At 53.8% G+C, this 21,062-nt stretch overlaps 8 protein-coding genes and 1 non-coding gene across 9 annotated transcripts; 5 read left to right on the top strand and 4 right to left on the bottom strand.

Annotated features, from left to right (window-relative positions):
- Positions 1-84: 84 nt before the first annotated feature.
- On the bottom strand, positions 85-2,619 carry CLUP02_11145 (transketolase; the record flags this gene model as incomplete). The annotated part of the gene is made up of 6 exons (XM_049290113.1): positions 85-201; positions 269-1,918; positions 1,979-2,063; positions 2,132-2,227; positions 2,301-2,347; positions 2,566-2,619. 6 exons carry the CDS (start codon positions 2,617-2,619, stop codon positions 85-87), a joined length of 2,049 nt encoding a protein of 682 aa, XP_049147258.1.
- A 918-nt stretch (positions 2,620-3,537) lies between these two features.
- Positions 3,538-7,594, top strand: CLUP02_11144 (uncharacterized protein; the record flags this gene model as incomplete). Its single annotated transcript, XM_049290112.1, has 14 exons — positions 3,538-3,720; positions 3,846-4,051; positions 4,128-4,184; positions 4,262-4,364; positions 4,435-4,494; positions 4,548-4,764; positions 4,856-5,001; positions 5,049-5,240; positions 5,275-5,484; positions 5,647-5,706; positions 5,756-5,802; positions 5,878-5,964; positions 6,019-6,067; positions 6,173-7,594. 14 exons carry the CDS (start codon positions 3,538-3,540, stop codon positions 7,592-7,594), a joined length of 3,039 nt encoding a protein of 1,012 aa, XP_049147257.1.
- A 75-nt stretch (positions 7,595-7,669) lies between these two features.
- On the bottom strand, positions 7,670-10,667 carry CLUP02_11143 (uncharacterized protein; the record flags this gene model as incomplete). The annotated part of the gene is made up of 3 exons (XM_049290111.1): positions 7,670-8,555; positions 8,618-10,397; positions 10,469-10,667. 3 exons carry the CDS (start codon positions 10,665-10,667, stop codon positions 7,670-7,672), a joined length of 2,865 nt encoding a protein of 954 aa, XP_049147256.1.
- Positions 10,668-10,808: 141 nt separating this feature from the next.
- On the top strand, positions 10,809-11,492 carry CLUP02_11142 (uncharacterized protein; the record flags this gene model as incomplete). Its single annotated transcript, XM_049290110.1, has 4 exons — positions 10,809-10,939; positions 10,992-11,114; positions 11,179-11,234; positions 11,287-11,492. The coding sequence occupies 4 exons, from the start codon at positions 10,809-10,811 to the stop codon at positions 11,490-11,492; spliced, it is 516 nt and encodes a 171-aa protein (XP_049147255.1).
- Positions 11,493-11,524: 32 nt separating this feature from the next.
- On the bottom strand, positions 11,525-11,951 carry CLUP02_11141 (ribonucleoprotein-associated protein; the record flags this gene model as incomplete). Its single annotated transcript, XM_049290109.1, has 2 exons — positions 11,525-11,742; positions 11,795-11,951. 2 exons carry the CDS (start codon positions 11,949-11,951, stop codon positions 11,525-11,527), a joined length of 375 nt encoding a protein of 124 aa, XP_049147254.1.
- A 586-nt stretch (positions 11,952-12,537) lies between these two features.
- CLUP02_11140 (V-type proton ATPase proteolipid subunit) lies at positions 12,538-13,422 on the top strand (the record flags this gene model as incomplete). Its single annotated transcript, XM_049290108.1, has 5 exons — positions 12,538-12,554; positions 12,704-12,716; positions 12,835-12,964; positions 13,041-13,301; positions 13,358-13,422. The coding sequence occupies 5 exons, from the start codon at positions 12,538-12,540 to the stop codon at positions 13,420-13,422; spliced, it is 486 nt and encodes a 161-aa protein (XP_049147253.1).
- A 1,311-nt stretch (positions 13,423-14,733) lies between these two features.
- On the bottom strand, positions 14,734-18,237 carry CLUP02_11139 (ergosterol biosynthesis ERG4/ERG24 family protein; the record flags this gene model as incomplete). Its single annotated transcript, XM_049290107.1, has 10 exons — positions 14,734-14,745; positions 14,802-16,542; positions 16,596-16,756; positions 16,821-16,863; positions 16,940-17,320; positions 17,382-17,507; positions 17,615-17,648; positions 17,714-18,011; positions 18,115-18,153; positions 18,232-18,237. 10 exons carry the CDS (start codon positions 18,235-18,237, stop codon positions 14,734-14,736), a joined length of 2,841 nt encoding a protein of 946 aa, XP_049147252.1.
- Positions 18,238-18,503: 266 nt separating this feature from the next.
- Positions 18,504-20,174, top strand: CLUP02_11138 (translin; the record flags this gene model as incomplete). Its single annotated transcript, XM_049290106.1, has 8 exons — positions 18,504-18,686; positions 18,745-18,818; positions 18,887-18,967; positions 19,009-19,108; positions 19,180-19,423; positions 19,497-19,593; positions 19,645-19,790; positions 19,849-20,174. 8 exons carry the CDS (start codon positions 18,504-18,506, stop codon positions 20,172-20,174), a joined length of 1,251 nt encoding a protein of 416 aa, XP_049147251.1.
- A 707-nt stretch (positions 20,175-20,881) lies between these two features.
- CLUP02_tRNA179 lies at positions 20,882-20,972 on the top strand. The gene has a single exon. It is a non-coding gene; the product is annotated as a tRNA-Asp (tRNA).
- The last annotated feature ends 90 nt before the right edge of the window (positions 20,973-21,062 follow it).

Below are 21,062 nucleotides of genomic sequence, written 5' to 3'. Positions count from 1 at the left end.
CCCCGTGAAACGTCCGTCATTGCGTTAAAAAAAAAATTAAGAACAATCGCCAATTAACCAATTTCTACCCTAGGTATGACCGCTTTAAATGATCTGCTGGAAAGCACGGTTGAGAGGAGAGCGAACGTTGGGAACGTCCTTCCAGAATTCGACGGTGGCGACCGCGCGCTTGGCGATGCCCTCGGGGGTGAACTCGAACTTCTATAGAGTGGGTTAGATTGACTGACGAACAGTACTTAGATCGGAACGAGAAACTTGCCTTGTAGACGTCCTTGTAAGGACCGGAAGCACCGAAGCGGTTGATACCGAACTGCTCGTGGGAGTATCTCTCCCAGCCGAGGGTGGACATGACCTCGACGGACATGATGGGCTTGCCGTCGGGCAGGACGGACAGCTTGTACTCCTTGGACTGGGAGTCGAAGACCTCCGTGCAGGGCATGGAGACAACGCGGGCAGCGATGTTGTGCTTCTCCTTGAGGTACTTAACGGCGTCAACGCAGATGCAGACCTCGGAACCGGTGGAGACGAGGGTGATGTCGGCGTTGGGGTCCTCGTGCAAGACGTATCCACCCTTGATACCCTTCTCGATGACGGAGCCCTCGAGTTGGGGCAGGTTCTGGCGAGAGAGAGCGATGATGGAGGGGGTGTGCTTGGAGGTCAAAGAGACGTAGTAAGCGGCGGAGGTCTCGTTACCGTCGGCCGGGCGCCAGACCATGTTGTTGGGCAGAGCGCGGAAGTGGGCGAGGGTCTCGATAGGCTGGTGAGTGGGGCCGTCCTCACCAAGACCGATAGAGTCGTGGGTGGCAACCCAGATGGCGCGGATCTGGGACAGGGCGGACAGACGGACGGATCCGGCGGCGTAGGAGACGAAGTTGAGGAAGGTACCTCCGTAGGGGATGATGGTACCGTAGGCAGCGAGACCGTTCATGATGGCACCCATGCCGTGCTCACGGACACCGTAGCGGATGTAGCGACCGGCGTAGTCACCGAGGCCAGTGGCGGGAGCCTGGAAGTCGACAGCCTCCTTCCAGCGGGTAAGGTTGGAGCCGGTCAAATCGGCGGAACCACCGACAAGCTCGGGAACGATCTGGTGGATCTTCTGGAGGACGGTCTCGGACAGCTTGCGAGAGGCAATGGCGGGATCGGCGGGAGTGTAGACGGGCAGAGACTTCTCCCAGCCCTCGGGGAGGTCGCCCTTGAGGCGACGGCTGAGGTCCTTGGCCTCGTTGGGGTACTTCTCACCGTACTTGGCGAAGAGCTTGTTCCACTCCTCCTCGGCAGCGGCGCCCTCGGCGGCGTGCTTGTTGTAGAGGTCGTAGACCTCCTGGGGAACAGCGAAGGACTGCTCGGGGCTGAAGCCGAACTTCTCCTTGAGCTGCTTGATGTCGTCGGCCTTGAGGGGAGAGCCGTGGACACCGTGGGTACCCTGCTGAAGGGAGCCGAAACCGATGGTGGTTCTCAGCTTGATGAGAGTGGGCTTGTCCTTGGACTGCTGGGCCTTGGCAATGGCCTTCTCGATGCTGTCGAGGTCGTTGTCACCGTCATCGACGATGAGGACCTCCCAGCCGAAAGACTCGTATCTCTTGACGACATCCTCAGTGAAGGCGACGTTGGTGTCACCGTCAATGGAGATGTGGTTGTCGTCGTAGATGGCAATGAGGTTGCCGAGCTGGAGGTGACCAGCCAGGGAAGAGGCCTCACCAGAGACACCCTCCATCAAGCAACCATCACCAAGGAAGGTGTAGGTGTAGTTGTCGGACAGGCTGAAGCCGTCCTTGTTGTAGACAGCGGCGGTGTGAGCCTGGGCAATGGCCAGACCAACAGCGTTGGAGATACCCTGACCGAGAGGACCAGTGGTGACCTCAATGCCGGGGGTGTCGTGAGCCTCGGGGTGACCGGGGGTGATGCTGTCGACCGTCTGTAGAGCCTGTCAGGAAATGGCTCATTCCCTCACTTGTTGGGTCATTGTCAAACTTACGCGGAACTTCTTCAGGTCGTCGATGGAGACGCCGTAGCCGAAGAGGTGGAGGAGAGCATACTGAAGCATGCAGCCGTGTCCGTTACTGATGGTAGGTTAGCCAAAGATATTCGATTCGGGAATTGGAAGCTATGTTCGGGCGGTTCAACTTACGAGAGAACGAAACGGTCACGGTTGAGCCAGTTGGGGTTCTTGGGGTTGAACTTCATGAACTTGTTGAACAGGACGTGAGCGACCGGCGCCATACCCCTAGAAAATGAATTGGTAAGCTTCTGTGCCCCGATTCCATCGTGAAATACGTGTAGTGTGAGTGAATACGTACATGGGCGCACCGGGGTGGCCGGAGTTGCTGTTGAAGGTGGCATCGACCTGGGAATCGCAGACTCGGTCAGTTTCTTGTCCAAACATAGATTGACGATGAGGCTCTCGACGGAAAGCTCATTGAGGCCGGCCAAGGAGCTCGGTGCTAGATGACATGATCGCAGCACCGTGGATGGTGGTGGTGGTCTCAATGGCGGGGTAACGACGAATCCTCAACGAAGAAGCGTGTAGGCGGGGTAAAAATCTGGCGGGCGGATGAAACTCACAGCGAGCAGGCGGATCGTGTTGATCGCCTTCCAGTCTTGTTCGGTGTAACCCATGATGTCTGATTTTCTTCCAAGAGTTTTTGATGTAGAACTCGGTCAGGGGAAGAAGAGAATGTGGTGTGAAGGAGGGAGGAAATTTAAAGGAGACGTCGGAGGAGGAGGAGGATGGAACAAAAGTAGAGGAACGGGAAGGAGTGGGAGAGGAGGCGGTAATGTACCTCAGGTATTCCGACACAAAACAGCAGCAACCTTTTGCCTCAGAGCGTACCTCAGCAGTCCCGTCACTGCGTATGTCGGCCAGGAAGGTAATTATTGAGCATCCGGTGGGGACCTGACGTGGGCGTGGACAAGGACCAGAGGGGGGGGCACATGGAGGGGTGGAGGGGTGGAGGGGCAGAAGGGGGACCAGGCACAGACCACTGACGCCGCGGCCGGATTCTCTCAAGAAGGGAACAACACGACACCAGACGAGACAAGCCACTGGGAAGAGGAGGTCACCACACGGTGGGATGCTTGTTGCCGGGGGATTCGTTGCTGCCCACTCCAGGCACAGAGGTGAATTGGATTCCTCTGATGTGATATGTCCATCTTGCACTTCCATTTTCTTGGATACCTTGGAATTCCACAAAGGCTACGATACTTGGAGATACCTCGCATTTCCAAATAGCTGAGGTAAGGAAGCACTACTTACTTTTGGTATCTGTAGGTAGCCACTCCCCTTGCCAGCGCGGAAGAGGTACATTGGCTCGCTTGGAGCTCTGTCTGTACAGTACCTAAGGTAAGGTACCTCAGCCAAGGTAGCTTGGCCTTACTGAGAGCTTTTTTTTTTTTTTTTTGGCGGGATGCCCGGACTCAACCTCATCTCAGTACCTACCTTACCTCAGCCCTCAGCTGCCACGATACCTCGAACATGGAACGGCAAGAGATACTTCACTCGCTACATGCCTTAGGTTGGTTAAGTAAAAGTCACTCATGTCACTTTTCGGTGTCTTCCCCCCTCGCCCATCACCATCCATCATCATCATCATCCATCATCCATCTTCACAATCACATGGAGTGGGGGTTTTTCCAACGTGTCCCGCATCTCTTCCATTTTTGTCGCATCTCCAGTTTTCGGCCTTGGGAACGGTACACAGCGCCTTCAGCTCGTCTCAAGTCTCAACAACCTCGTCGTCCGGCAAAAAAAAGCTGTGGGCTGACTGACTGGTGTCGACTTGTCCCATCTGCTGCCACCTCTTCTTGGCCTCTTCTGGCTTTTTTTTGCCCCTCCTATCGTCTAGCCACTCATCTTTCTCGCCCTTGTATTGGTGGGCTTTGTCGGCTCAATCGTAGACCGCACTCTTCACTCTCATTATTACCCGTCCGTGGTCGACGTGCTTCCATGTACTACTACCATAGGTATTCCAATTCACCCGGCAACCCCTGTGAGGCAAAAATGTCCGACCTTCGACTTGCGATTCCCTCTCTGCCGCGTCCCGACCTCGGTGTCCGGGCTATCCCATCTCGACGAATCATACCGCACTCGGCGCACCAGGTTCAACCACATCTGCACACTGCACCAGTAGCAAGTCCACCGCCATGGGAACACCCTCACTCAGCACCCAAAGGCCATATCAACTGTATCACAATTTTTTTTTTTTTTTTTTTTGGCTGTGACGTATCTCACCCCCATGAACTGACTCTCGATTCCTTCCAGAAGCTCGCTCGTTGCCTGTATTGACTCGTGCGAACAACAATATCTATGGATCATGGAGACAGTCTGTCGTCATAATGCCCACATAGCACAACGATTCACCTGGGTCCCTTTCGGTATCTGCCACGACCTGGCAACATCGGCTCGCCTTGGAGGATCTTGACTAATCCGTGGAGATGGCTGCATCTTTTGGGTATCTCCGGCCCACCCTATCGCTTCTCCAGTCTTTCCGGCCAGTAGCCTCGCGCTATTTTATTCACTCACGATGCTGCGTCGCCGTCGGCCATAGGCCCAGCGCGTGCCGGACTTTAAAGCCTCGTCCAAGCAGATGGCCCAGAGAGAGCCAAGCGCCGAAAATATCCCTACTACGCCTCCGTCGCCTCCAGTTCTCTCGCTCGCGTTGTTTCAAGCCGGCGACGCGGATAAGCTCTGGCCCTCCGATACCACCTGGACCACCCTGGCATCGCCTGGCTTCCCTTCTTTTGCTGAGCATCAGATCCAGTCATGTCAGTGGACCCTGAATGCATGATGACACTCTTCGTGTCCCCTATCAATTTTTTTTCTATTTCACCGTTCGGTCGCAGGGCCGACTCGCAGGCTGCGGCCTTCTTCTGCCTGTAGACGCAGCAGCATCAGAATGCAGCCCCTCCGGCCCCTCTACGGGCGGGCGCCGTCTTGCATCGAGATGCGCAACATCCGTTGATAATGTCAAGGTTAGGACAGGCCAGCGCGGGCGTTCTACGGTCAGCGCGGTAGAATCCCGCAGAGTACGTCAAGACGCACTCAATAGAAGATGCCCAGGTGGGCTGGGTTGCCTGATGTGAATATGCGACCAAACGTCGATAACTCGACCGAGTTTTCACGTTTTCTCGACCCCTTGGTACGTCTCAGAACGCGGTACTCGGTGCCGGTTGAATGTATGCCGCAGACACTCAACACCACGATCTACTTTGTTCGGCGCCTCAATGCTTTTCTCTACGCCGTACGAGACGGTAGACCTACTCACACTCTTCTAGGCGATGTGCCACCCCTCCGGAGCCGGTGAGCACGGGCCATCCGTCTGGGATCCGGCCAGTTTCGTATTTATCCGCGCAAATCAAGGCGGCCGCAGGCCCAAGCTCCCTTCTTCCCTGCGGATGACATCAAGCCTCTCCACCCGCATATCCGCCGCTTCACGCAGCGTGTATCCGTCCACGCCGTTGTTGGTCGAGATTGAGCGGGAGAAGGTGCGGAAAATTCTGTGGTTTCGGGTTCGAAATTATCGAGATTTCGAGAGCCATGCTTTGCCTTATTTTGAGTGAAACGAGTTTAGCCTCAACGGTGCAACTTCGGACACTGGCCGTGGCTAATCGGGCCTTGTGTTCCTTTCGCTGACCAAGCTTTGGCAGACGTATGGGTTCGGGCGGCGCAATGAGTTCGAGCTTGCTCTTGGCGGTGCATCTGAGATAGTGAGGCTGATCTTTACTCAGCGTTAACGAGCTTTCTTACTCGTAATAGGTTTTGTTCTCATGGAGCAACTACATGAGCAATGTCTCATGGGTGTTGTGAGATCTCATCATGAGCTTCACATCCAAGTGAACGGCTCATATGAGGTCGCTCAGTGTGCACTAACCTCAAAGCGGGCGGTGTGGATCCTGCCCGATTGAGTTTTCGCCTCACCCAACGTCAACGACCGCAAGTGAACGATTTGGAGATATCAGATCAACGTGAGACTGAACAGCTGTATCGTGACAATCTGATCTTGTGCTTCTGAATAGTAGAAGAGAACACAGTGAGCTGCAGCTGTCACTCGGAAGCCAGTATCCCAAAGTTCGCCCTCAACTCAATTTTTTCTTCATCACAACTACCCCTCCATTTTTACCCCTCCATTTTTACCCCTCCATTACAAAAATCTTGACTTCACAACTTCCATAGCCTCACAAACGTATACGCCAGTTCAAGAAAGTCGACAAGACTTTCACTTCCTCTGCAACCATGGGTAAAAAAATGAAGGTCGAGCACAACATCCGCGACACATCCCACAACGCCGCAAACTCCAAAAAGACCACGGGCAAGCCAGCAAAGCAACAAAAAGCCAAGCCCAAAGCTCAACCGGAATCTCAAGGCCAGGCATCGTCGTCTTCTGCAGACAACGCAAACGCAGTCGACGCCCTCCCCCTCGTCCACCAGCAACGCCTCCTCTCCTCCTTCGCCTCCGCCTTCCAACCCGTCCTCGCCTCGCCCGCCTTGGCCACGATCCTGCAAGAAGTCAAGGCCGCGCTCTACGCCCGCGACTTTGACGCCGCCTTCACTTCTGCGAAACCCGAGAGCTTGGATGCGTATGCTGCGAGGTGGAGTCCCACCCGCGCTCTGGCGTACGCTGTCGTCCTGCTGGGTATCGCGGAGCACCTTGAGGGGCTGGAGGTTCAGGTCAAGAAGGCTGAAGACGAGGCTGGCGCTGAGGTAGCTGAAGCAGCCGAGGGCCTTCAAAAGTTGATCGTCGAGGACAGGACGGGTGATGCGCCCCGGGATCAGAACTCCTCCTCCCCTCCCTCCACCGACGATCAGGAAGTTCCTCCCGCAGCGGAGGACGATGCCGTCACCCCTCCACCACCCGCCTCGGAACCAACCGAGGCCGACACCACAGTCACCCCCAAGACGACGACACAAATCAAAAAGGAAATCAAGATCCTCTCCATCGGCGGCGGCGCCGCAGAACTAGCTGCCCTAGCAGCCTACCTCTCCCAGCAGCCAGCCTACCTAAAAGGCACAATCACCTGCCTCGACGCCGCCCCCTGGGCCCCCGTAGTCTCCAAGCTCCACGCCGCACTCACGGTCCCGCCCCCGGCCTCGCGGTACGCAAACGAGGCCCAAGCCACCGCCGCAGCCCTCGTGGACCCCGCGGCGCGGCTCTCCTCCTCCTTCTCGCACCTCGACGCCCTCGCGATGTCACGGGACCAGCTCTCTCAAACGATAGGCAAAGAGGCATTACTCATCACATTACTATTTACCCTCAACGAGCTCTACACTGCCGCGGGAATCGGCAAGACCACCGCTTTCCTCCTAAACCTGACCGCCACCGTGCCCCTCGGCTCCCTGCTCCTCGTCGTCGACAGCCCCGGGAGCTACTCCGAGGCAGCCGTCGGCAAGGAGTCGAAAAAGTACCCCATGCAGTGGCTCATGGACCACACTCTCGTCAACAAGCCCCAAAAGGACGGCGTGTTCCCGGGCTGTCGGTGGGAAAAGGTCGAGTCCAATGACTCCGTCTGGTTCCGCCTCGCCGAGTCTCTAAACTACCCAATCCCTCTGGAAAATATGCGCTACCAAATGCACCTGTATCGCGCAACGAAACCCTAAAGCAAAGAACAAACAACGCCAGAAAAGCAACAATAGTGTATGTGTGCGCGCGTGTGTGTGCCAGAAAAAGCCACTTCATGCCCAGACGAGCCTCTTCAGAGAGTAGCTGATGTGGTCCAGCAGCCCAGTGCTTTGCCTCGCCTCCTCTAGCGAAATGATTTCGCCCTTCTCGATTATGCTCTCGGTGCCCGGCTTCTCCTTGCCAGGCTGACTCAGGAACGCCAGCCGCTCAATGTCTGCGCAAATGCTGACAACCTGCTGGATCTCGCTGAGCTTGGGTTCTTCGCCCGTCACGGCGGCGGATGACTGAGAGTACGGGGCCTTGAAAGCGAGCTTGCGCACTGGCGGCGCCTTGGGGCGCCCACCACCCAGCAAGCTGCTCAAGGCAGACTGAGGCTGTTGCTGTTGTTGCTTCTGCTGCTGTTGCTCCGAAGGGGCCGCATCCGTCTTGGTCTTTGCAATGCCCAGGTTCGAAAAGGTCCTGGTATTCGTCCTCGTAACGTCGTTCTTGCCTGGTTGGTACGATACAACGAAGCCAACATTCTTCATCTCGTCCGTCTGCCCGGGAGAGACTGTCGAGATGATGTATGTCCCAAACTTGATACCGACAACGTGGGCTAGATCAATCCGCTCAAACGAAGAGACCTTGTCCATGTTCCAGTCAAATCGGCAGAGATATAACGCAGCATCCGTTAGAAGTAGTACCACCTCCTCAAAGGGCATGGCCCGCAAGGAGTCGGACTGATGCGGGCTGAAGAGGACCCAACCACCCATGAACTCTTCGTTTTCATCAGAAATGACGCGCCTTTGAGAAAGCTCGATAGCCTGCTCCCTCATTTTCAGCATCGAGACAGCAGGGTCTTTTGTCATCATCTCAGCTTCGAACTCTTGGAAGACCATGGAGTTCACGTTGCCCAGAAGGAAATCGATGGCAGCTTGACTGAAGTAGTCGTTGACCATTCTAGGTTTGGGGTTAGCAAGAGTATATGACAGAAAAAAAGTTTTAAGACCAAAACATCTTACCCATTGTAGTACCGGGTCAACGAAAGGCCAAGATCATTCAATGTGCCGCCAAGGTTCCTCTTCTTCGTTCTTGTGTAGTCACCCTTCATGGCCGCAGTAGATGCATACTGCTTCGACACAGCATCACCATTGTCTGCCCAGAGCGTGTTGAACCACTGCGTTTGCTGGTCGACTTGAGCGGCAAGATCATAGCCTTCAGCTTTCAACTGAGACTCGAGCATGAATTTTCCAAACGAGCTCTGGCACACGTTTGTCCTGTCGAGGCAGTCCATACAGTTTGTGCGCAAGACGCCATGTTGTATTGCAGTGATTTGACCAGCCTCTTCCACGGTGCTTCCGAAACCTTCCAATTTGTCGCGGAGAGTATCGAGGAGCTGGCTGACGTTCTCAAACTTCATTCCCTTGCAAGCTGAATGGAAATCAAACCATTCAAAACCGACGGTGTCATCTTGGTCTTTCGATTCTTCCTCGTTCAACCGCTGCACTGTCTTTTCATACTGATTGCCGACAGTTGCTTCTACGCCATGTTTCTCAACGAGATTGACAATCTGCAAAAGCCCATATTCTGACTTCAGCCGCTCCAGGTGCTTTTTCGTCGCAGTATAGTTGGCTTCGGGCGAGTGCTGAATGACTGGCGCAGGTTTGAGAGAGACCGGCGACTGTGTGAAGAATAGCGGAATGCTGCCCCGGATTTGAAGAAAAGAGTAAATCTTTGAAGGCTTGTCCCAGGAAGTGCTCGAAAGAATCTGCTCAGTTTCAACCGCATTGGCAACATAACCCTGCTCATCGATGCCTCGTCTCAAGTATCTGAGACCAGCCCTCTGTGTCGAACGCCGCGAGATTATTGTCAACAAAAACTTCTTTTCGGTAGAGCGCAGATCAATCGAGTCACGGACTGCTTCCGGTGAGGGTGAAGATGGTTCAGCTTCGGGCTGTCTCATGGTCGATAGCTCCACGGAATCCCCGAGACCTTCGTCGTGTTGAGGAGGGCTGCTATCTACTACGAAGCTCTTCTGAGAAAAGAAGCCCTGCATGAGCGGAAGCAACAAAGCATCCTCTCCAGCCTCCGTAAATGGCTTTAATGTGTTCTTGTTCCAGAAGAACATCGGGTCCACGCGCTCATGAAGAGGTATCTCATCGGATTGAGCATGGGAACGACTCGACCAACGCCGCGTGATATCGAAGTCGTAAGAAAAGAAGAAGCTTCTAGATGAGCCGTAAAAGATCTGGGTCATCCGCAGAAGCTTCGGCAGAAGTGTGGATGCCGTTGTTGGTTCGTTAACCTCGTCAACAGATGGCCGCGGAGGAGCATTCTTGACTGGACTGTGGTCAACGGACCGTCGTACTTGGTGCGCGGCTCCGCTCCAGCCTGCTGATCTCTTCTGATCCTGCGTCCATCCGCTCTTGCTGAACCAGGTCTGCGCGAACCTCCCGTAGCTTCCTCTCCTTCCGATAACATCTTTCGCTACAGTACTCTTTACAGTCTCGAGATCCTTGTCGCTGTCGGCTTTAGCTTCTTGCGCAGGGTCTTCGACTTCATCCCCGCTTGCTGGGAGCTCGATATAGTCATCGCTGTCGCTATCGTTGGCGTCCTTGTCTGTGGTGCGATCTTGAAGCTCTAGGACTGTCTTGGCGATAGCTTCTCCAGCTTCTTGTTGCGATGCGCACGGGGTAATTGCGACTTCGGTGACGACATAGATCGGAAAACCGCAGATTTGCGCCACTTGCTGGCGCCGAGTGATCGTGATAAGATAGCTGAGACGGGAAACTGTGATCAAACCTGCATTTCCCGAGAATTAACACCAAAGCTACAACAATTATGGAGTGCAGCTAGAAGCTCGGGTGCCGCACCTATAACGCCGAAGGCCTCGAAGGAAGAATTTGGCTGAGAAAGGTCGGGAATTTGCTCTCGCGGAGCAGAACTTATTGATGCGTCGCCATATTTGATCCTGACCGGCTGCGCAGGGCGCTGTCCTTTGGTCACAAATGGTTGTATGATAAGGCCGTCGACCGCGGCGCAGATGATGATCTTGCGAGCGATACCGGGCATCTTGCGATTCAGCGCGGTCCGGAATGCGATTCGGAATTAACGTAATGCGCGAGAAGAAATGGAGATTCTATGAGGAGAGGAGACAGGCCAAAAGATTCACCCAAGAATGCACGAAAGAATTATTAGTTATGCTGGGCCGCAATGACAACATTGGCGGCGTGGAAAGAGGATGCAGAGAAGGATGGGACGTTGTGCGCGACACGAACTGCTGATGATGGCGGGCCAAAAATCGTGCATGTAGCTATGACATGGGTGGTGGGCCGCGGTGTAACGTCAGTGTGCATCTGCTGGGCCAGGTGCGAGTCGCTGAGACAGCAAGCGCAGGTCACGCCTAAGACACCGGCCCGATGAGTGGTTCAGTCTGCTATTAGACGCCAGGTCTGCATTCGTTTTCGCGTCTTCACCGACAATCCAATCGTCGAAGATAAGGCAAGCAAGCAAGGTAGCGTGGGTAGTCAAAGTAAGAAACCGCCTTACTTGCTCTTCAGGTAGAGTTGTTATTCCATTGTAGATGGCAGGTTCCCCCACTGGCTCGTCCCGAGTCAAGCACCGCTAAATGCACAAATTGTGGCCATTGCATATTTAGGAGTTTGAGTTTTCGACAATCATCAATTGACAGTTTTCTGGACCACACCAACTCGCAGGAGTCCACTTACAGACAGGCGCATTCACATAGCTGTTTTCGCAGCCAGTTACCTTGCGTTCCGTCACTGTAGCAGATACCACGGAGAGAATAGGACCCGAGAATGGCTAGTCGACGCCTATCAACAATTCAGACTTTTCCATTCCAAACCATTTTTCAGCATTTCCCAAGATTTATCATAATACACTGCCCATTATCCTACGTCGGGGGTATCTTAGATGGCGAGTCTCTCGATCTTGTCCTTGAGGGCGCGGATGGGGCCGGCGAGCTCAGAGCCTTCGTTGGAGGTGATGCTGCAAGCAATAACGGCGCGGGAGACACCGCAGGCACGGCCAAGAGCGGTCTTGGACTTAACGTAAACGTAGGGGACGTTCTTGTCCTCAGAAAGGAGGGGAAGGTGGAGAACGATCGAGAGAGGGTTGGTGTCCGCAGCTGGTCGGCAAAGTTAGCATTGTTTCGTCAACAACAGTCGGGGTGGCCATACCGAGAATGATGAGCTCAGAGACACCACGGTTGAGGGTCTTGGTAGCCTCGTTGGCGCCCTTCTTCAGCTGGCGGTAGTGCTGGCACTGCTGGACCATGTCCAGGAGCTCTTGCTGAAGAGCATCGTCGGCAAGGGGCCAGGCAGCGGATTCAGACATTGTTGAGGATGTAAGGTGTCGAGTGATGTCTGCAGGAGACAATCAGCTATTTGCAATTGGCAATTGGGAGGTATCAAGAACTTACCGATGTTATGGTGCAGGGTTCCTTGCGTTGGCTCGCCCTGATGGTGAGATAAAAGATCGGTGAAAGTACGGTGGTGAACGTGAAGATCCAAAGTGTTCAAACTCAAGCCGATGAAAAAAAAAATATCCCACTTCCCCAAATTTCGACGGTAGATTCCGTTGGAAAGTGGGGCCTGGCTCCTGCAGCTCTAAGCCAGCCACCTCGGAGACCACATTTAGCCGGTCTCCGGGCACCGCCTCCTCCTTGTATTACGTAAGGGCACGGAGCTGTGAACGCGCCGCAAAACCTTGCAACCAACCAGAAGGCCAACCTGGAAACGAGATCTTAACAAGCACACCTCATCTCGAGTAGTCGCCGACGCAGCATCGAACATCGCCCGCCCCAACAATCATCACCGCAATCGTCCCCAGCCCAGCTGCCGCCGCATTTCCTTCAACTTCGACTCGTCTCGACGTCTTCTTCGACTTTTTTAGCCAGTCAAAATCCACATAAACCGCCAAAATGCCTTCCGAGCTTTGGTACGTCAACAACATGCTTGTTTGCCCCCGTTGACGAGCTCCTATCCATCAATCGAAGCTCCCAACTCCATCATTTTCGATGCCCAACTTGCGCGAACAGCTTTGTACTACGTTTCTGAAGCTCGTCTGCTAACGCGATAATGTCACAGCCCCGTCTATGCGGTTCGTCCTCCCTGTGCCTACCGAGTCATCGATCCATGACGTCGCCCCCTTCCTACCTGGGATGAGCCATTTGGGCATCGTTCGATATCGCGTCTACGACATCGCTAACTCGCTCTAGCCCTTCTTCGGAGCCATGGGTTGCACCGTCGCCATTGTCTTCACCTGCCTGGGTGCCTCCTACGGTACCGCAAAGTCCGGTGTCGGTATCTCGGCTATGGGTGTCCTCCGCCCTGACCTGATCGTCAAGAGTACGAACCAGCATCCACAATCGACGGCCATACATGCATGGTCTAGCTGCATCGACATTTGCTAATCATCATATAGACATTGTTCCCGTCATTATGGCTGGTATCATTGCTATTTACGGTCTCGTCGTTTCCGTGCTTATCTCCGACGGCCTTCAGCAGCAGATGGCCCTCTACACTGGTTTCATCCAGTTTGGTGCTGGTCTCTCTGTCGGTCTTGCTGGTCTTGCTGCTGGTTTCGCCATTGGTATCGTCGGTGATGCTGGTGTCCGTGGAACTGCTCAACAGCCCCGTCTCTTCGTCGGCATGATTCTTATTCTCATTTTCGCCGAAGTCTTGGGTACGCTACATCAACCCCGCTTGTAACGCGCTCTTTACTGACATGACTGTCTCTAGGTCTTTACGGTTTGATTGTTGCCCTTCTTATGAACTCCAAGGCCACTCAGGACGTCACCTGCTAAACGACAACACCAATACGACGAATGCTCGGTTGAACGGTTGACAAGATGTACTTAAGCCACAACTTGCACGGGCATCACTGCCACAGGGCGGACAAATATCATCAGCAGGCGCGTCGAAAACTCGAATCAAAGGTTTAAAGGCATAGGCGTGGGAACGGTCAAGGGTCACGAAATGCCATGTTTGGGACGATCGGGGACTGCTTCGATCATGGATCAAACGTATATGTACTATTTTGCCATCAAGGTATGCTATCCATTCAGGGGGGCGATTGCTCAGCATAGACATCGGTGATGGGAGAACGGAATTGTAGTCTAGGTTGCGACAATGTGTTTTTTATGCGTCTACTATTTTGTTAAAGATCCACCCCCTATGCTTCCACAGTGTGATGTTGGGTGATTCCGTACTCAGTGTATGCTGCCCTGGCGCTTATCTTTACTACTCGTACAGCCTGATGCTGAGCGGATTGGAGATTTCAAGTCAGATTTCTGGCCAACAGCCCAAAGATCAGGAACAGACCAAATTGCATTCGTATTCTTCAAGAACCACCTTCTCGGTGCTTGACCCAGACTAGTTCCGACTGTAATGTCTTGCCAAAGCCTAACAGGGTATCGAGACGGATACAAACAGTGACATGCTCTTGTGGGGAAGCACCATTCAGGCTGAGTAATGGACTGTGAAGCTACTTACGGGCGGGAATACTTGAGACCTTTGGCTTGCCTGGGTCTGTACCTTACGTCAACCAAAGTGAATAGTGCCAGGCTCTAGCCCTTTCAAGGGTGTGTGAGCAACCTCGTGGTCCTGAAAACCATGGTAGAGTACTCCATCCTGCTTGTCCACAGCAACAACCCAGAAACTGTAAACTCTAGCAAAGTTTTGCTTTTCTATCGTGACCGGGATGTATCAAGGTACTTTTTGCATAAGGAGCCTCACAAGCAACTGGGCCACTTTGCCAGAGGTGTGATCTTTCAACATGTTTCATTTTACTCATTTTACTCGATTTCAGAGGACAGCGTGCCTAACCAAACGCTGCCCACACGTGACAAAGAAAGCCGCGGTGATGCCAAAGAACAAGGCACCACTTCTGTTATATAATTACAAGTCTTTATGCCAACCATGTCTTCTCGCACATGATGCCGGCAACTTTTCTTTTTCACCATTCGTGTACCATTACCCCTTGCCGATGGCTACCGGTCTTAAAACCACTTGGCGACCGGCTCCAGGTGAAGAAGCGAACTATGTACAGACAGAAATGGCCCGATGGCCGTGGCATAAGAAGCCTAGTTTTTGGGAGTGTTTGGTGGAGTCGTCACTTAGATGACGTACTGAAGAGGAGTTAGCCATTGATTCCTTTCGTCACAGCAGAAGCATCGGAACTTACGGGGATGAAGAGGTAGGGAACCTCGCGCTCGTACTGGGTCCAGGCATCACCGTACTTTTGGCGGCAGCGGTGGATATCGCGGGCAGCACGGTGGGCAATCATGCCACAGAAGAAGACGGGGTAGAACCAGGGGAAAGGGCTCTTGAAGCCCGTGATCAGACCCCAGCAGATGGCGAAGAAAGCATCGCACGTGTAGTGGATCTTACGGGCGTAGCCGTACCAGCCGTCAGCGAGGATGACATCGCCCTTGTCCGAGGTAATAGTCTTGGGGTTCTTGACCGTCTGCCACGGGAGCTGGGGGAAGGTCTTGCGGGCGACGAGCTGGCCGCGCTCCTGGGCGCGGAAACCGTTCTTCTGACTGTTGGTGGTGTCCCAGATCCAGTAGACGAAGAGGTATGAGACGAAGAGGAAGCCGAGCGCGATGGGGTTCCACTTGTACTCGGAAGGGTGGTGGTTGGCCAGGAAAATGGTGCAGTGGCAGTACGAGAGAGGGACACCAGCAAGGTTCCAGAAGATGAGCATGAAGCCCCACTTCTCGTAGTACATGTCCCAGGTCGGAACGATGAGCTGCTCACCCTTGGCGCAGGCGTTGGCGTAGAGGTAGTGGGCCATAACCAGGAAGAGCACTTCGCCAGAGACGTAGCCGTACTTTTCGTACTGGCGGGCGGCAGCACCGCAGCTGAGACCGAAGAGGATGAACCAGGGAATGCGAACCTCGAAGAACATCTTGAAGTCCAAGATGCCAAACATGCGGGGGTTCAGCTCGGCGCCAAGGAAGAAGTCGTAGATGGGGTAGCCGGTCATGCGGTGCTGGGCACCTCTCCAGAGAGCGGAGAAGTAGGCAACAAAGGCCACGAGGAAGCCGCTGAGAATAGCCACAGACATCAGGGGGCCAAACTCGTCGAGGAAGGTGTAGAGAGGGAACAGTCCGGTGAAGTGAAGGACGGCCATGACCGCAATCGTGAAGTAGAAGCTGACGTAGGCGTTGCAGAAGTACTTGAGCTGCTTGCCGTTCTCGTGAGCCAGAGGCTTGCCCCAGGCCCAGACACCGGGCAACACACAGTAGCAGATGCCCTCGAAGGTGAAGAAGGTCCAGTAGATGCGCCAGGCGCGCAGAGAGGGGAATGCGCCGGTGTAGACAAGGTCCACGAGATGACGGGCAAACTCGCCCCAGCTCTGGCCCTGCTCACGGGTAGGGACGCCGCCATTATAGTAGGTGGCTCCAATCCACATGTACCACATGAGCAGAGGGAAGCCGATCATCAGCGACATGGTGCCAATGCTGCCTCCGAACTCGAACTCGCCCGAGGCATCGATCTTGGGGTCCGTACCGACCTCCCAGCCGTCGATGATGGTGCCCTTCTTATACGTCGGCTGGGCATCCTCCTTGGGCGTGGCGGCATGCCCGTTGGTCGCTGTCTCAACCTTCACCTGGGCGTAACCATTGCTGTGGCCGTTGGCGATGGGCTCCTCCTTGACATGTCCATTGGTGTATCCGTTGGCATGGCCATTGGTGTGGCCGTTGGTCAGGGATTCGTCAAAGTCGGCCTTGCCGTTCGCCGGTGCCGTCTCTGCCTCGTCGTCGAGCTCCTCGCGGAACTTTCCCGTGGTGCGTCGTCTCGGGGCACGGGGTTGCGGCTTCGACTCGGTAACCTCTGCGCCGGTGGCGGCCTCGGGAGACTTGCGTCTAGAAGAAACACGCCGAGGGGTCTCGACCATGCCCTCAAAGAGCTCCTTCTTCCTATTCAGTGGGTTAGCATAGATAAGCAGAGAGTCGTTCGCTAGAGTATTGACCCATTGGGAGAGGAAACAAGGGCGGCCATGGTTTCGGTTTGCGACAAAGTTGGCAAAGGGGAGTGCGCCAAAGTGTCGTCTGATGTATTCGCAACAGATCCAATTGCTTCGCGAAATGGTTCCAAGCCAGAGAGGGAAAGAGAAATCACAATTCGACTAACCTAGGAGTCTGGCGCAACGAGTATCTGCCCGTCATGTTTACTGCCTCTTTTTATACAGAATGACAGAAATCTTCAGCGTGGGGTCATGCACCTCTCGTGTAGCTGAGCTAGATGCCAAAGTCCGTGCCGGGGTTCGAGGATGGGATCGTTCAGCAGCAACGATGTTCGTTCAAGGTCCAAGACATAGACAATCGGGGACGTGGAGGCGGTCTGGGACGGAGAATCCGAGTACGACCAGACGAGGCGTCGAGGGGTGGCGTGCAGGACGGGAAGATGAGAGTCTCAGACCCGGACGGCTTCACGTCAAACTTGGCAGTGTGTCCTCGGATTTCGATTGGGCCCTTGCCGCCTGCCTTCTGCCACTCAAAATTTTGTTGACATTTGTGTTTGCCCCCTTTCTGCCGGTAGTCAAGGGTCACGAACAGAGTTGAAATTGGAGGTACTTGTTTTTGTGTGGCCCCTACGTGCAAATGACAAGTATCGACTCTAACCTTCTCGGGAGCTTCCTCGGCTGCAGGGGACCCGCATATGCACCTCTCGTCTAGACGACCCGCCAATGAGAAGCTTGGTTTTGCTTCAATTAAGATCCGGTCATCAAAGATTCCGAACTTTGGGCCCCCGCTACCGCGCTGCTAGACGAAGCTCGCCGCTGCACTTGAGCCATGCGGCACCCGCCTGCGCTGACGGCGCATATCGATCGATGTTTGCCCTGAAGCTCCAAATCTCCGACCAGACGGGAGCTCCCCTTTTGCTAGACGATGCCTGCATGACATGCATTGCTCGTTTGGATTCAGCCAGGATCGATATTGAAGCCTGGTCGGACTGGGCGGTCATTCAAACTCCCCGGATTTCCGTCACGCAACGACGGAGCTCATAATCAACGGGGGTGTTCCTAGGAAATGAGGATAGCTCAAGTTGGTTCGGGGATTGCTGGCTCCCTCTATTTGATAGTCTGACGGCAACATTTGTAGATGATGGACAGATTGGTCTGGAGTTTCTTTTCGTATACTCGCCGCAGCATTGAAATGGAGACAGACGTGGTCATCGTAACATGATGTGAAGGTGAACCAACGCAGATTATGACGTGAAATCGCCGGCACCACGAGCCATTGCTATCCAACAGCTGCCATCCCGAAGTGAGGTCTGCATCAACTAGCACCCATGAGGTCGTCAATGACCTGCTCCCAATAAACGACACACACGGAACAAACATTTTGACAAGGCTGTATGCATTAATGTAGAAGAAAGAATAAGCCTGTATGGCCAGGTCAGTCAACCAGACTTGATCAGTACGCTATTCAAGTCCTGAATATCACCTGTATACCTCGAACGCGGGAGCTCATCGCACACTACCTTACAGTATGCAAATGCGTCCTGCAGAAGAAAACAGGATTCAACTGCCTCAGTCATCAGCAGACTCAAGTGCTGCCTCAAATGAATGCCTCAATTCTCGCCAGGATCTTAGGTAGGTAGACGTGCATCGTGAGCTCGTGATGAGGCATCAACTTTAGGCAGGACGGCCCAGTAATACGTACATGTACGTACTGCACAGCAAAAATTTGGCCTCACGCTCCCGGGGTACGTATCTTTACTGATTGTGCCCTCTGCACAGACCAGGCCACAAACCTATATAATCCCCTCCACCCACCGCGCTGTTACCTGTTTTCTTCTTTTCTCCTTAGCTCTTCTTTGCCTTTTGGCTTAGATCAAGTGTAGTATCTGTTCTTTTCAGTTTAATCTCTGAAAGATGCCTATTGGCATCACATTGATTATTCCTATTTTTGATCTCCAGGAGATGGGCCTCTGCGGCTTGCTGTATGCCCTCTCCACCGTGTCCCTGGTATTTCACTGCCTCCAGGCGACGCAAATCCTGATCTTTCATTGCTCTGTCTGGGTTGTCCAGGCGTGTGAAGAAGGTTCTTTGCTTTCAGTATTCAAGTATGTGGTCTATTGAGCTGCTATCGTGATTGATTTTATGAATGTTGTAGTCAGATACTACCTGCAGTAAGACTGGCAGAATGTCGAGCGAAGCTCTCCATATTGGGCGAGTGCTGCTCCAATTGTCAGGCCTGACCGCCTTCCATTTGCATGATTTTCCTCGAGATTTCGACCATCAATGACATCGTGAAGCCGCCCGGACTGCCAGTACATCGTTAAACTGCTAGTAGTTGTGACAAATTATCTCCTTGTCGGTAAAAGCCAGTCGCTGCCGTAAGTAAAACTCTGACTTTTCTTCTGGTCGCCTCTTCCAGCGTGACGACGTCACAAATCGCGGGGCTCTTTCCATCTGCCAAATTCAAATCTCACCACCAAGATTGTTGTTGCTTCAGAGGCAGGGCTGAACAATCGCACGTATTTTGCCGATCAAACCTGTTGACTTCAAATCGACCGTATTTTTGCATCATCGCTCATACATCTCCCAGATCTTTAACAACACAGCCGCTCAGACACACACCTCACCACTCACCATGGACAGCGACACCAACATGGTTGAGGTGCCGGCCTCCCGCCTGCTCGACCCCCAGATCTTTGAGCACCTCAAGAACAAGATCGAAGAAGACCAGGAAGTCCGTGATCAAATGAGTCAGACTGTCCAGAAGCTCGACCGGGCCATCTCCTACGTCCAGGGTCTGCTCTCACGCATTCACGCCACCCCTCGCCAACAGTGTGAGTACTCTACTAGGCATGACTGCAGTCGGTCGCCTCGCCTGTAGTTACCCACGACTGACTGTTGACGCAGACGGCCCCTTTTTGGCTGACGTTCAGGCGGGCATCCAGAAGGAGATTGAGGTCATTGGAGAGCTCCAAGAAATCGCTTCCAAGCACCCATACTACAAGTAGGCATCCATCTCGTGCCGCCCAGGCACCATCATCTGACTCCTCGCCAGATACAACCAGAAGTGGAACCGCCAAGTGCAGAACGTCATCTTCACCGTCCTTCTTACCGGATGGTTAGGCGGCCTCACAGCAGATGGCAAGCCCGGCCCCATCGCTCGTCTCCTGACTCTCGAGGAAGTCGGTGAAATCTTCAAAGGTACCACCCAAGCTGCCCCGCAGGCAACCACGGCCGCCTTGCGCTGACTCTTTGACAGTCCCTGTTAACCTCAAGGACCGCGATGCGTTCCACCTCACCATCGAGGAGTACCTCCTCGCCCTCACCGACCTGACCTCGGAGCTCTCCCGTCTCGCCACCAACGCCGTCACGCTCGCCGACTTTTCCATGCCCGTCGAAATCAGCAGTTTCGTCAAGGACCTGTTTGCCGGGTTCCAGCTGCTCAACCTCAAGAACGACATCCTCCGCAAGCGTGTCGACGCGGTCAAGTATGATGTCAAGCGTGTCGAGGATGTCGTGTATGACCTTTCGCTCCGCAACCTGATTCCGCAAAAGAAGGAGGCTGCCGCTGAGCCGAAGGCATAGGCACACCTTATGTATCGGAAGCAAAAGTTGGCGAGATCACACTCGCACCTCTGAATCGAGATAGACCATGGTCATCTTGGACCTAGGATTAGGAAGAGGAAATCGCATCAAATGCGATGCTCGAAGGATTTAGGAACCATGTTTGAAAATGAACAATTGTACTCAATGAACTATTCCCAAGGCACGATGTTTTATGTTCTATTTGACATGTTACTATTCCGCGAAGCTCTGGGTTCTCGGGTCTCCTATCTCTGGTCAGGTTTGACAAAGGGTGCTGCAGCTATTCCGAAACAACAATTCTGCTGAAGATACGATGCTTCTTGCTAGAATTTTGAGAAGGAAGTCATTTCTTGCAGAATACACGTCTTTGTGCTACTTACACCACTCGCCATCAAGTTGACCCGGTTCATCTGGCGCTCACGGGAATTGAAGATTTCAGCAGAAACAGCTGACATTGCTCTTTCCCAAAATTGCCCCCATACATTGCCTTCGACAATAAGGCGGGTAGGCACCTCTGCAGAAACTCGTGCCGCCAGATCACCCCCGCCATATCCTCCACTCGTGCCTTCCCGCGTCGTGCGCTCGGAAGGTGCTAGCAGGGCAGGGTGGGTCACAAGGCACTTGCGGGCCCCACACCTCAAAGCTACATATACCCGCTGAGTCCCTTCCTCCCCAACCAACTATCACTGGATGTCAACATCCACCAATCCCCGATAGTCTAGTGGTGAGGATATCTGCTTGTCACCGGGGAAATCCCAGGATTCGCAGGGGACCGGGGTTCAATTCCCCGTCGAGGAGATCTTTTTGGCTTTTTGCATCAGTTGTAGGATGAATACTGGTGTCAGGACAGAGTTCTTTCGTTTTAGCCAGAACGATTGCGAACAGGAC

The sequence above is a fragment of the Colletotrichum lupini genome, chromosome 5 (genome assembly GCF_023278565.1).
Source record: "Colletotrichum lupini chromosome 5, complete sequence".
Taxonomy (NCBI): Eukaryota; Fungi; Ascomycota; class Sordariomycetes; order Glomerellales; family Glomerellaceae; genus Colletotrichum; species Colletotrichum lupini.
The sequence above is the reverse complement of the archived record's forward strand: the minus strand, read 5'-3'. Positions and strand labels throughout refer to the sequence as shown.